Source organism: Choloepus didactylus, chromosome 2 (genome assembly GCF_015220235.1).
Source record: "Choloepus didactylus isolate mChoDid1 chromosome 2, mChoDid1.pri, whole genome shotgun sequence".
Taxonomy (NCBI): Eukaryota; Metazoa; Chordata; class Mammalia; order Pilosa; family Megalonychidae; genus Choloepus; species Choloepus didactylus.
In genome coordinates this window covers 128,773,846-128,788,892 of record NC_051308.1, presented here as the reverse complement: position 1 = coordinate 128,788,892, position 15,047 = coordinate 128,773,846, and the positions used below count along the sequence as shown (strand labels likewise).

General features: G+C 36.7%; 1 protein-coding gene and 1 pseudogene across 1 annotated transcript in view; both read left to right on the top strand.

Moving 5' to 3' along the window:
• The window catches only part of RAP1A (RAP1A, member of RAS oncogene family), a 115,496-nt gene that overhangs the window by 84,442 nt on the left and 16,007 nt on the right, over positions 1–15,047 (top strand). Inside the window, exons 2-3 of the mRNA XM_037826380.1 lie at positions 5,249–5,332; positions 9,328–9,396. Coding sequence (XP_037682308.1) covers positions 5,276–5,332; positions 9,328–9,396 — 126 coding nt within the window. The 5' untranslated portion in view covers positions 5,249–5,275. The remainder of the gene's footprint in view (positions 1–5,248; positions 5,333–9,327; positions 9,397–15,047) is intronic.
• Positions 12,283–15,043, top strand: LOC119526876 (annotated as a pseudogene).

Here is a 15,047-nt window from a genome sequence, read left to right as displayed (position 1 = left end):
ATCTACTGGTGATGAAGTCCCTCAGCTTTTGATTATCCAGGAATGTTTTCATCTCCCCCTCATTTTTAACCTCCAGGTGTTTGTGAATTTTCTAAGTCTCTGATGGTTATTGACTTCTAATTGTATTCCATTGTGGTCAGAGACTGTGCTTTGACTAATCTCAATTTTTTTAAATTTATTGAGGCTTGTTTTATGTCCCAGCATATGGTCTATTCTGGAGAAAGATCTTTGATCACTACAGAAGAATGTGTGTCCTGATGATTTGGGATGTAATGTTCTATATACGTCTGTTAAATTTCTCTCTATCTCTCTCTCCTTTCTTTGTTTCTCTGTCAGCAGGGCTCCCTTTAGTATCTCAAGTAGGGCAGGTCTTTTATTAGCAGAATCTCTCAGCATTTGTTTGTCTGTGAAAACTTTAAGCTCTCCCTCAGATTTGAAGGAGAGTTTTGCTGGATAAAGAATTTTTGGTTGAAAATTTTTCTCTCAGAATTTTAAATATGTCATGCCACTGCCTTCTTGCCTCCATAGTGGCTGCTGAGTAGTCACTACTTAGTCTAATGTTGTTTCCTTTGTATGTGGTGAATTGCTTTTCTCTTGCTGCTTTCAGAACTTGCTCCTTCTCTTCAGTATTTGACAGTGTGATCAGAATATGTCTCGGAGTGGGTTTATTTGGATTTATTGTATTTGGAGTTCACTGGGCATTTATGCTTTGTGTATTTATATTGTGTAGAAGGTTGGGGAAGTTTTCCCCAATAATTTCTTTGAGTACTCTTTCTAGACCTTTACCCTTCTCTTCCCCTTCTGGGACACCAATGAATCTTAAATTTGGACGTTTTATTCTATCTATCATATCCCTGAGGTCCATTTCGATTTTTTCAATTTTTTCCCCATTCTTTCTTTTGTTCTTTCATTTTCCATTCTGTGGTCCTCGAGGTCGCTGATTCATTGTTCAGCTTCCTCTAGTCTTTTACTATGAGTATCCAGAATCTTTTTAATTTGGTCAACAGTTTATTTCCATAACGTCATCTGTTTTTTTATTTATTCTTGCAATTTCTTCTTTATGCTCTTCTAGAGTCTTCTTCATGTCCTTTATATCCTGTGCCATGCTCTTGTTGTTTGTCTTCAGTTCTTTGATTAATTGCTCTAAGTACTGTGTCTCCTCTCATCTTTTGATTTGGGTGTTTGGGTTTGGGTTATCCATATCATCTGGTTTTTTCATATGCTTTAAAATTTTCTGTTGTTTTTGGCCTCTTGGCACTTGCTTTTCTTGTTTGGGTTCTTTTAGGATATGTAGGATTATTCAAAGCCCAATCTCTAATTGGCAGATGTACAGCTTGCTGGAGTACACTGTCTCTAACTAACCAGCCGATGGCATCCGTGAGTCACCTATTCCCCTCAAGTCAGTTCTCCCCAACTTTGTCTTTGTGGTATGTGGGGGTCTGATTCTTGTGGGGTCCAGTTGATGCACTGAGTTTGGGTGTGTTGTTGATGCTGTCTGCCCTGAATGTGGGTCATGTGTCTGAGCAGTTACGGAGGGAGGGCAGCTTAAATAATCAAACCTCTCAGGTGTTCTTGGAGATTTAAGGCTGTTGCAAGAGTCTAAACCTTCATTTCAGTCTTGCCACAGATTGTCTCTGCCACTGACCCACAAGTCCTTGGTATTGACGTATGGTCCCTGGGATTTCCAAGTGGGTCCCTCTTCCAAGCCATGCGCTTCTTGGGCCTCTGCTGAGTGAAGGTTGTGCTACTTTACAGGTGCACGCCGTCCCTCAAGAGAAGTTCTGGGCTTCTGGGCCATGTAGGTGCATTCACAGCCTGCTGTAAGGATGGCTGTATGGGGTGCATTAATTTCCCCCTTTTCACACAGCTCCACCTTCCCAGCTCCAGGGCAGTTAGCTGTGGGTGCACGAAAGGCTACTGTCCACACCTGATATTGTGGCATGTGTGTGTTGCTGGAAATACTTCCTGTCGCACTGGCTTTTTTGGTGCAGCTCTGGGCTGTGGCTCCAGTGCTGGGCAGGAGCATTCCCAGCCCTCTGGGAAGATGGCTGTAATGGGTGTGGTTATTTTCCCCTTTTGGCTCACCTCTGCCTTCCTTGCTTGGAGACAATTAGCAGCTGGTGGGCAAAAGGCTCTCTGCCACGCCAGATATTGAGGCGTTCGCACAGCCTGTTCCTGCCATGCTTCACTGTGCAGTTCTTGCTGCCATATCTGCAGCCGCTTTGGGGTTTTTTTTGAAAAATACTAGTCCTCCTCCAAATGCCAACCCACGGTTTCCCCACAGAGCAGTGTGGCTGCCGGACATTCAGCCAGCTTACTCATTCGTTTCAGAACGCAGACTCCCAGTTTCACCAAGTGCATGGTCCCTGTGGATTTAGCAGACCTTGTCCAGCTGGTGCATCGCTGGAACTGGTGTTCTGGGTCACTTTCTGGCCTTTATCTAGTATTTTTCATGGAGGTGTCTTTTTGCCCTGTCTCTCCCAGTCGCCATCTTAGGTTCTCCCCAATCAGAATGTTTAAACAATTTATATTTAATGTAATGACGTGGTTACCTTTTAATTATACCATGCTGCTATTTGTTGTTTTTGTTTTGTTTTGTTTTAATTTATTGTCATAAAATGTACAAAACATGAAGTGTCCCATTTGAAACACTTTCAAGTATACAATTCAGTGGTGTTAGTTTTGTTCACAATGTTATGCTACCATCACCATCATTCATTACCAAAGCTTTTCTATCACTCCAAACAGAAACTCTTACCCATTAAGCATTAATTCCCCATTCCTCACCCTCACTGCTGTCCCTAATAACCTGTACTCAACTTTCTGCCTCTCTGAATTTGCATAGTCTATTTCATATGAGTGAAATCATGCAATATTTGTTCTTTTGTGTCTGGCCTGTTTCACTCAACATGATGTCTTCAGGGTTCACCCATATTGTCGCGTATTTCAGAACTTCATTTCTTTTTACAGCTGAATAATATCCCATTGTATACCACATTTTGTTCATCCTTTCATCTATTGGTAGACCCTGGGGTTGCTTCCACCTTTTGGCTATTGTGAATAATGCTGACGTGAACATTGGTGTGCAAATACCTGTTCTAGTTTCTGCTTTCAGTTCTTCAGGGTATATACCTAGAAGTGGGATTGCTGGATCTTATGGTAATTCCATATATAACTTTCTGAGAACTGCCAAACTGTTCTCCACAGCAAGAAGGATTGCTATTTCTCTGCATCCTCCACAACACATTTTATTTTTCATTTTTTAAAATAATAAGCCATTTTAGCATATGTGAAGTAGTATCTCATTGTGGTTTTGATTGCATTTCCCTATTGGCTAATGAGGTTGAACATCATTTCATGTTTTTATTTGTTATTTGTATGTTTTCTTTGGGAAAATGTCTACTCAAGTCCTTGGCCCTTTTTCAAATTGGATTGTTTTGTCTTTTTGAGGTCCAGTTATCTATTTTTTTCTTCATTTGCTCAGGCTTTTGGTGTATAGACTTAAGGTTCCATTGCCTAAGATCCTAAATATATTCCCTTACATTTTCTTCTGGGAGTTTTATAGTTTTTAGTTCTTACAATTAGGTCTTTGATCCATTTTGAGTTAATTTTTATATATGGTATGATGTAGAGGTTCACTTTCATTCTTTTGCATATGGGTATCCAGTTTTCCAATACCTTGTTGAAGAGACTAATTCTTCCCCACTGACTTTGTACCCTTATCAAAAATCAACTGGGGTTGAAAACCTTGTGGATCACATCCCCTTTATCTAGTGTATGGATGAGTAGAATAATGGGGATAAAAGCTAAAGGACAAATGGGGTGGGATGGGGGGATGATTTGGGTGTTCTTTTTTCACTTTTATATTTTATTCTTGTTCTGGTTCTTTCTGATGTATGGAAAATGTTCAGAGAGATAGATTGTGGTGATGAACACATAACTATGTTTTCATACTGTGGACAGTGGATTGTATACCATGAATGATTGTATGGTGTGTGAATGTATTTCAATAAAACTGAATTTAATAAAAAAAAAAAAAAAAAACAACTAAGATCCTCGTATACAAAAAAAAAAAAAAAAAAAAGAATCAACTAGGGGACCTGGAAAGAGAAAGAAGATATTGCCATATGCATTGTGATATGACAGTAAAGCCAAGGACCAAGGATCTCCAGCAGCCAGCCCCAAATTTTATTAAATATGGAAAATGTTTTGACATTATTTCTTCATATTTCTTTCCTCTTTTCTTCTCAATTCTAATTACACCTATATTAGAATGCTTGATAGCTAGATATTTTTTCTTTCCTCTAGTAATTTGTATCTTACAAGTATATTACTAACACCTGTACAAGATTTTATAGAATTATGATAGGATAGCAAATAAAATAGCCTGTACATTATTTTAGAGCTCATATTTTTGGAAACTTCGAAACAGTACTGTTTAGTTTCCTTGGTTGCTCAAGCAAATACAGTGCAGTAGATCCGCTTCAACAATGGGAAACAAGCTTATGGTTTTGAGGCTAAAAGAAAGCCCAAGATGTCACCAAAGCAATGCTTTCTTCCCAAAGACTGATGTTCTGGGGTTGTCTGTCTGTCAGTGATCCTTGATCCTGAGCTCCTCTGTCATATGGCAAAGTACATGGCCTTTCTCCTTTGTCTTCTGGGTTCCATTGATGTTCAGCTTCTGGCTTCCTGTGACTTTTTCTCTGTGTCTGAATTTCATTCTGCTTATACAAAGAACCCCAGTGATAGAATTAAGCCCATGCTGATTGAGGTGGCCACAACTTAGCGGAAGTAGCCTCATCAAAAAGTCCTACTTACAATGAGTTCACACCCAAAGGAATGGATTAAGTTTAAGAATATGTTTTTCTGGGGGTACATACAGCTCCAAACTACCACAAATATGTAGTTGTTTAAATGATGGTTTCATAATGAGTTAGGTTCATTATTATAGTTAAAAGATAAATACTGGTTTTAGTTATCTTGTTTTCTGAACAAAAACAGTCTTAGAAGTAATATGAACAGGCTAATGATTGGTGTCTAGTTTAAGGTGATCTTCAGTGAATGAAAATGTCTGGCATATTCCTATAAACTTACGTTAAGATATGCATGGATTTCTGTGTCTTTCCATTAATAGTCTTAAGGAAAACAAAAGCAAAACAAAACCCCATGTTATTTGATGTAGATGTTCAGTCGTAGAGTATTCTTAATGTATTTGTTAATCTTTTGATTTTTATTTTTTGTTTTTCAGATTGTCAGTATTTAAACAGACCACACCATGCGTGAGTACAAGCTAGTGGTCCTTGGTTCAGGAGGCGTGGGCAAGTCTGCTTTGGTAAGTTAGGCACATAACAATTAGTTAGCATAATACTAGAAGAACTTTGAGGTTTGCTTGCTTTCAGACTTCTGGTTGCTAAAGAGAAAAGGTGCAGTATTTTTTATATTCCTAGTGTCTGACACAAAGGTGGTAAGGAATTCAGGAGCCACAGATGTGTAGTTTTATAATGGTGGCTCATTCATTCTTTCATTTACCAAAATATTTATTGGCTACCTACTGTGTCAGACACCAGTGTTTGATTCAAAAAGGAATGATATTGTTCTCATGTTTTAAGGAACTTGCCTTCTAGTGAGGAGAACAATTATTACAGACACCAGTAGAATAAATCCTAGCCTTCCTCCACCTTAGACTTATGTGAAGTGAAGATTATTTCTAGTACACATGTTGTATTCATTCACTAAATAGTTATTGAGCTTCTACAATGTCAGATGATAGGGTTTCAGCAGTGAACAAATGTCACCATCCCTCGTGGAGCTTACATTATAGTAGGGGAAAGGGAATAAACACATAATTAAATGAAAAGCTACTTTACTGTATCTTGAACAAAAAGTACAAAGTGAGCCTGTGATAAGTGAACATAAATTAGCATTTGAAAAACTGAAAGAATAGAATAGCTGGGACAGGAAGGAAGAGGGAGGAGAGTGGACAGAAATGGGGTTAGAGGTGGTCAGGATAGACAATGCTTTGAAGATCATATAAGAACATGGAACTTATTCATAATAGCATTGAGAAGCCATTGAAGGTTGGGTGGTTTTTTTGTTTTTTCTTGTTTTGTTTTGTTTTGTTTGGCGGTGGGTAGAGGGGTTAGTAGAATCAGAAATAAAATAAAAGAGAGCATGTTGGCTGCTCTGCATAGAGTACTTTGTAAGAGTGGCGGAGTGGATGTGGGAGACCAGTTGGGAGTTGATGCAGTCTACCAGATCATGGATTATATAAACTTGAATTAGGGCCACGGCTGTGAAGAAGAGAGAAGCAGGTGGGTCAAGAATTAGGCAGGAGATAGAAGTGACATAACTTAGTTTTTGATTATGTGAGGACTAAGAAGGAGCTGTCAAGGATGACTCCCAAGTTTTTAGTTTGAGCTACTAATTTTATGGATGGGCCACATAAAGCAAAGTTTGGAAATTAGAGAATGAACAGATTTGAGAGTGAAAATCAAGTCATGTCAGATTTGATGTTTGTGAGATTTTCAAGTAGATATGTAAAATAAATAATTGCATTTTCAAGATAACTTATAAGAGAAGCCTATGATATGATTTTGGATACTGTTAATATATGGTGATGGTATTTAATTTCATGAAAATTCCGATACTGTTAGGAGTGTTAATTAGTACCTCTGTGAAGAACATTTGGCATTATTTGTGAATTTAAATTCATGTAAGTTTCAATTCAGCAATTCATTTTCTGGAAATGTATCCCAACACATAAGTGGACATGTACAAAATGACATGAGCAAGGATATCCATTGCAATGATCTTTGCAATCGCAAAAGATTGAAAACAACCTAATTGCCTACCGGTAGGGGCTAGTTAAGTAAATTTTAATATGTATTTAGAGTAGAATACCATATGCCACTAAAGAAAACAAATATGGGACCTCTGTATTTTCTGCATTAATTTTCTGTAAACCTACAACTTCTCTAGGAAAAAGAAAGTTAAAGCAGAAAAAAAGAATGCAGCAGTTCTGCATATACTGATATATAATGATACTGAAGATGTATTATTTATGTAGAAAAAACAACCAGTGTAGACTACCATTTGCATTTCATTTAAAAAGAGGGGGATGGGGAAATACCTATAAAATACATAGAATAGCTCTGCAAAGTTAAATAAGATATGAATAACATTAGTTGTATCCAAGGAAGTAGAATTGGATAACTGGGACATGTAGGCTTAGTTACTACTGCATACTCTTTTGTGCTTTTTGAATTTGGTCTCATGTCCCTGAATTATGCTTTCAAAAACAAAGAATTAAAAATAAAAAGCCACAGCAATGAGTGGGTTGTCTACAGAGAGAATAGAGAGAGAACAGAAGAGCCAGAACTGAGGTGTGAGGAACCCCCAGTCTTTGGAGAGTAGATAGGGTACAACGATCCAGCAAAGTACAAGTATATCTTGTATGTAAAGAATATATCTTTACTTGACTAAGAAATAAGTAAAAAGATGAGGTTATCTGGGAACATGGCCTTGTTACATTGATAGTTGGTCTTGATAAAAGCAGCTTCAGTAGAGTCATGGTGCTATAACCATACTGGGGTAGTTGGAGAGTAAATGAGAGATGAGAAATTGGACCCACCAGTGTAGACGTTGAAATTCATTATGAAAGGGAGCAGCGAAAGGGGAAAGAAGCTGGAGCCATCATAGAGTTAAGGGAGGCTTTTGTTTTGTTTTGTTTTGTTTAGGATGGGAAATAGTAAAGTATGTTTATATGCTCTAGGCAGTAATCCAGTGGAGAAGAAAATGATGATTTAGGAAAGGAAGGGAATAATTGTTGGTAGAAAAGACCTTCAGGAGGTGCGGAAGGAAGAAGGGAATCCAATAGGAAAACCAAAGGAATCAAATGAAAATCAATATGAATAAATGTGATGTCCTTGAGATTTGAGAGAGGGATGGGATTCAGAGGAGTACTAAATTGCTTTTAGTAAGAAAGAAGTGAGAATTATAAGATTGTTTTTCATTTTTGCAAATCTCTTGGAACTCTGGCTTATAAAAGGCAGTTGGATTCTTATACCTGCGACTGTATCCAGTCTGTTGTGATAGCACATATTACACACTCTTTGGGAAACTCCACTCTAAACAGAAGAAAGAAGGAGAGTGCATTTTATAATATTATTAGGAAAATAGTTTCGACCTCAGGGACCCTCTGAGAACCTCTGTTCTAGTCTAAAGCATATTAGGAAGCCCTTTTAGACTGGGTTTTTGTTTTGTTTTGTTTTGTTTTCATATTTAAATTATGAGATGAAGTAATTAAATTCTTGATAAAAATGATGGTTAACATTTTTGGTGTGATTGTACCATGAGTTTCCTTTGAAGATTTGAAGTTAAATAGGAGAAAGAACTTTGAAGGTTACTGTATTCAAGTTTGATTTGTTTAGCTCAAGCCAAAATAATGTATAAAATATTCCTCTGGGTAATTTAAGTATAGATGACCTCAGTCCACATTCTTACCCTTGCTTTTAGGCAGCAGAGTACTAGACCCTGTTTTAAAGCTGTCTAGGAAAGATCTCATACCCGTCTTCTTCCTGTATTTATTTTCATTCACTGAATGATAAAATGTCTAGTTTCTGGTCTGAGCTTACAGAAATGTTAGAGATAAAAATACATAACATCTGAAAAGGATGGATGGACAGTGTTTTCCAATGGAAAAAGTAAAACTTTGGGATCAGGAAGATATTCATTTGACTCTCAGCTGGCAAATGGAAAAAATCACTACTTCTGGGGTGAATATGAGATTTGAATAAGATTATTGATCTGAAGTTACTAACTCAGTGCTTGGAACATAATGGGAATTCAGTAAATTTTAGTTATCTTTTCTCTGTAATTAGAAAGACTGTTTTAATGATTTTTTATTTGGAACATTTTGTCTTTATGCCCTGAGAGCAATGGATAAAATTTACTATAGATTCATAAAGTAGTATTAGGAAGAGTTTAACTTCTGGTAAAATTCCATTTTTAGTAAATTAGAATCTATTCTATTATTCATATTCTCATATTTTAAAACTCAGTATAGTCATTATTTAACCATATATTGTCAGCAGTAATATTGCTGACAGTTATTAACATGACTACCTCCTTTTGTAATAACTGTACTCTTAGTTGTGGGTCTATCCTTATATTGAAAAATTAATAATGATACTTTATTTTTGCATGTTTACCCAGAGTTTTCACATCATTTCATTTAATCTTTACAATTTTGTGAGGTTAAGTGACTTTCAAAAGGTTTTGATTTTCTTTCAAGTTCCTAAATTTTCAGTTTTGTTTTTTTTTTTTCAGACTGTTCAATTTGTTCAGGGAATTTTTGTTGAAAAATATGATCCAACGATAGAAGATTCCTACAGAAAGGTAAAATGAAACTTGTTTACATGCTTACAAGTGGTTCCTTATAACTTTAAACCTTGATCCATGGGATTGCTTTTGTATCTGTTTTAAAATGTTTCACCAAGACAGAATTTTTCACATAGAATTCTACTTAGGTATACAGAACTCCATGTTCTGTTACTGATAGTAATTTGTTCTATAACATACATATTTTCCTGATGGGTTTTTTTTAAAATTGTAGAAAAATTGCATATACATAGTAGGTATTTTTTTCACTGCTTTTTGTGGATTAAAATTAAGATCATTTAATGGTTGAAGTTATCTAGTGACTAGAAATTTTTATTTTAGTTTGGTTGTATATTAACTTTAAAGATATTTCACCTTTACACTACAAAAAAATTAGATAGTTGGTCTTAACAAAAAAATAATATTCTATTTAATTAGCTGACTAAAATTGTGGGCATTTTTCATGATTTTATTTCCTAAGTATGTTATGGTTAAAGAAAGACTAGTAGACAATTAAACCTTCCTTTCAACAAATAGGAAAGGATTGCTTTATTAGATATTTTTAGGATTTACCTTGAAGAGTGTTGCAACTTTTGTTTGATTAAAAGTTCATCAAGGGGACCCCACCCCCATCAAGATGGTGGAGTGAAATGCTTCAGGGCTGTATCTCCGCACGGAATATTTGAACAACCAGCAAGAACTGGCAGAAACATCTGTCTAGAAGTTCTGCAAGAGAGTTGAAGGACTGTGAGCACCAGAACAAGAAAATGGCCACTTTAAAAGGTGTAGGTTTTGTTGGCACCCTGGCTGATCCCTCCCCACCCCTCACCGGCTGGGCACAGAGCCAGCCATGCTTCCAGGACAGATCCCTGGTTATGGTTCTGGGGGAAGCAGAAATAACCCTCTTGCACTTACTGGGAGCATGTATGTCTGGCTCAGCCTGTCTGGTGGTGGCCTGAGGGACTTGCTCTCCCAGAATTTGCCCTATGTGTGGAAGGCAGCTCAGGAACCTCTCTTAGAGCAGTCAAGTCATGCTGCCAGGGACAAGGAATTGCTAGCTGTAAGGCATACAGTGCAGTGCTTACACCATGAGAAAATTGTTTCCCATGTAAATGTGAGAATTCCTAGGGCCACACAGGAATGCTCAAGAGAAGAGGCATGTGCAGAAAGGATCAGGGAGGGGTCCCTATGCTTTGGCCTGGAGCTCTTCTCCAGTCTCACTATGCTGATAAGCCCTGAAGGAGTGCACTGGCGCAGGTCAGTCTGCAGAGTGGGAAAGACTTTCTTTCTTTCTTTTTTCCCCATTAGCATTTGGCATTCAAAGAAAGCTGTCATAACACTAGCTACAAGCATAAGGAACAGACATCTCAGAGGCTAAATTCCAGCAATATGACACTAAAATATCAGTGTCCAGGTCTCAACAAAAGGATACAAAACATAAAAAGAAATAGGAAGCAATGGCTAGGTGAAGGAGAATATTTAAGCATTACAAACCATCAATGAAGAAGGCCAGATCTGGAACATTACAGACAAAGACTAAAAAAATGGTCCTAAATATACTTAAAATGCTGAAGGAAAACCTGGACAAAAAAACTAAAGGAAATCAGGAAAACAATAGATGAACACATAGAGAATATCAACAGAGGGGTGGAAATTATGGTAAGAAACCAAACAGAGTTGAAGACTACAATAACAAATTAAAAATTCCCTAGAGGGCTTCAACAGTATATTGGAACTGGCAGAGAAAAGAATCAGTGAACTTGAAGATAAGAATTGAAATCATCCAATGTGAGGATCAGAAATAAGAAAGAAAGATGAAAAGTGAACAGAGCCCAAGGAACCCTTGGGATACCATAAATGGTACCAAAATATGTATTGCAGGAGTCCCAGAAGGAAAAGAAAAAGAGGGAATATTCAAAGAAATAATGGCTGAAAACTTCCCAAATTTAATCAAAGTCATGAATGTATACATCCAATATGCTCAATGAACTCCAAACAGGATAAACCCAAATGGACACACACCATGCCATGTTATAATCAATCTGTTGAATGTCAGAGATAAAAAGAGAATTCTGAAGATCACAGTAGAGAAGCAGTGTGTCACATATAAGGGAGCCTCAATAACATTGTCTCAATTTTCTCATTGGAAACCACTGAGGCAAGAAGGCAGTAGGAAGACATATTTACAGTGCTAGAAGCAAAAATCTGCCAACTAAGAATTCTATATCCAGCAAAATTGTCTTTCAAAAATGAGGGAGGAATTAAGACATTCCCAGATAAACAACACCTGAGGGCATTTGTCACCACTAGACTGGCCCAAAAGAAATGCTAACAGGAGTTGGGGCAAGTTGAAAGGAAAGGACACCAAACATTTTACTGAAGCTACATGAGAAAATACAGATCTCTGGTAAAGACAATGACATGGGTAAATGTAAATACAAATACTATTGTATTTTTGATTTGTAACTCTATTTTTTACTTACTATGGGATCTAAGAGGCAGGCACATAAAATGTAATAAGTCAGTGGTTTTGGACTCACAGTGTATAAACATGTACTTTGTCAAAAGAACTACATGAAGGTGGAGGTATGAAGAGATACAGGAACATATTTATGTATGCTGTTAGAGTTGTTAAGTTGGTATCAAAGCAAACAAGACTGTTGTAGATTTAGGATGTTAAATTTAAGCCCAAGGTAATCACAAAGAAAATATCAGGAGACTATGTCAACTCATAGAGACAGAAAGTAGAGTGCACATTACAAGGAATGGGGGCAGGGGCAGTGGGTTGTTACACTAATATAGAACGGGTGTAGGGGTTCTAAATGGGGTGCCAGGAAAGTTACATTAACGTGAATGGTGGTGAGTGTACTGCGACATTGTGAATGCTATTAATCCTACTGAATGGTGTGCTTGGGAGGGGTTGGGTTGGGAAGATTTATATTGTATATATGTTTCAACAATCAAAAAAAAAAAAGAAAATGAAAGAGAAACTAAAGATAATCACAATTAAATACAATGCATGATATTGGATGGGATCTAAGACTGGAGTAGAAAAGGCTCAAAAGGACACTGAGACATAAAACAAAATTGGAATATCGAATGTCAGGTTTATATCAACATTAAATTTCTTGAACTTGATAACTTCACTTAAGCTGATTACATAAATGAATATCCTTGGTCATAGGAAATGTACATGGACTTATGTGTTCAAAGAATATATTGGGTGCAGTCTGCTTTCAGATGTTCAGAAGATGAATGGATGGATGGATGGAAGGATGATATATCAATAGAATGATACAGCAAAGGTGGCAAAATGTTAAAATTGATGGATCTGGGTATCTGGGGTTTGGAGGTATATTTGATATCTCTGAATGGGTTTTGTTTTATTTTTGCAACTGTTCTTTAAGTTTGAAATTATTTTTAAAAATTTTTCATTTTTCATTTAAAAAATGAAAAAAAAAACGATTCATCAGTTGGTATTAGCAGACTAATATAGCAGTTTTGCCATCTGCAAATTGAATGCAGAATTGTGCTCTAGACAGCCTTTGCAGTACATTGAGCTCCATAGAGACAGTACTAGGGCAAGTGCAAGCCAGGTGCTGGATAACTCTGCCTCTTGGACAAAAACTAACTAGACATGGACAGAGGAAACCCTAAGAAGCCAAGAGGCAAAATGTCACATGCATTCTTCTTGCAAACTTGCCAGGAGGAGCACAAGACGACGCACCTAGACACTTCAGTCAACTTTTCAGAGTTTTCTGAGAAGTGCTCAGAGAGGTGGACAGTCTCTGCTAAAGAGAAAAGAAAATTCGAAGACATGGCTAAATAGATAAGTCCTGTTAGGAAAGAGAAATGAAAACCTATATCCCTCCTAAAGGGGAAATAAGAAAGAAGTTCAAGGATCCCAATGCACCCAAGAGGACTCCTTCAGCCTTTTTCTTGTTTTGTTCAGAGTATCACCCCAAAATCAGAGGTGAATATCCTGGCTTGTCCCTGGCGATGTTGCAGCGAAACTGAGAGAGATGTGGAATAATATCACTGCAGGTGACAAGCAGTCTTACCAAAAGAAGGCTGCTGAGCTGAAGGAGAAATACTAAAAGTATATGGCTGCATACCAGGCTAAAGGCAGACCTGATGTGGCAAAAAAGGGAGTCATCAAGGCAGAGAAAAGCAAGAAAAGAGGAGGGGGAGGAAAATTATGACAAATAAGTTGGTTCTAGCCGTTTTTTTTTTTCTTATCTATAAAACATTTAATGCCCCCACCCTATACACAACTCACTCCTTCTAAAGAAAAAAATTGAAATGTAAAGCTGTATAAAATTTGTTTTTAAACTGTACGTGTCTTTTTTGTATAGTTTGTACACTACCAAATGTGTCTTTAGATAGCCCTGTCCTGGAGATCTTTTTCAATAGCCACTATCCTTGCTTGATACAATATGGAGGTTGTAAATTGGCATGGAAATTTAAAGTAGGTTGTTGGTGCACAGCACAAATTAGTTATACATGGGAATGGTAGTTTTTTTCATCTTCATTAGTCTCTGAAGCAGCTTATCTGAAATAATTGTTCTGTTAACTGAATACCACTCTATAATTTCAACAACAACAGAAGTTGCAGCTGTTTTGTTGACATTCTGAATTTTTTTTTGGTAATAAAAAAAAAATTGCAATCTGGATAAATTGAGAAACTACATATGTAATTCGTGATTCATTGAAGATAACCAATTACATGTATTTCAGGTCACCACATCTGTCCCATACTGGTGGGACAATGAGTTTGTGACACATCAGTGGTACTCCTCATCAATTCTTTATCTAACACAGAAGCAGAGTTTAAAATAGTTCTTAGGTTAATAGACATATTTTCAGGAGACAGTGTTGCTTTTCTGAAATTTCCCCAAATAAGTTGCTGGTTAAAGCTTTAACAACAGAGAACTATCCTAGAATGCTGAAGGACTACCACTTTTCTTAATCCCTTCTTTATTACAAGTTTTCCACACAGTTGAGGTTGTACTTCTTTATGCCTACTTTCTCTTCTTTTATAAGACACTGGGAAAATGAAATTCAGTGTATAAAATTTCCCGTTTTGTATACAGCTTTTCCAAAGAAGTGCCTTTTTTAAAAATGCAGGACTGCATGAGCTTGGTGCTATTTATTTTAGCATTTCTGTGTTCCCTTTATCTCTTAAATTCAATTTTTCATATAATTAAAGTTTGGGCATATTTTAGTCAAACTTGAACATCTTGAATTGGTAAGTTTTGTTTTTGTTTTTGTTTTTTTGGGGGGTCCACATTTTGAGCTGTGTAATACTTTTGCACTTTATTGTCTGTGAAAATAAATATTTGTTTATACACACTTTTTTTCTGTTAAAACTATACCTGTTTGCAGATTTTCTTAAATTCTGGAGTATGACCATTTGCCTTCTAATAATAACAAATAAAAATCATTGTCTCCGAATTTACTGTAATCAAACTAACCTTTACATTAACAGTCCTGGCTTCTATCATATTAATAGATTGTGCTTAAGACCTCCAGTTCTTTATTATGATACCAAGTTCTGTCCTGGCCAATGTAGTAAGTGTGATGGAGAAAGGCTTAGTAGTTGTTAATAGGTATTGTGAGTGAAGATAACAGTGACATTTTGATGTTGTTTTTTTCCTTTTTTTTACCTA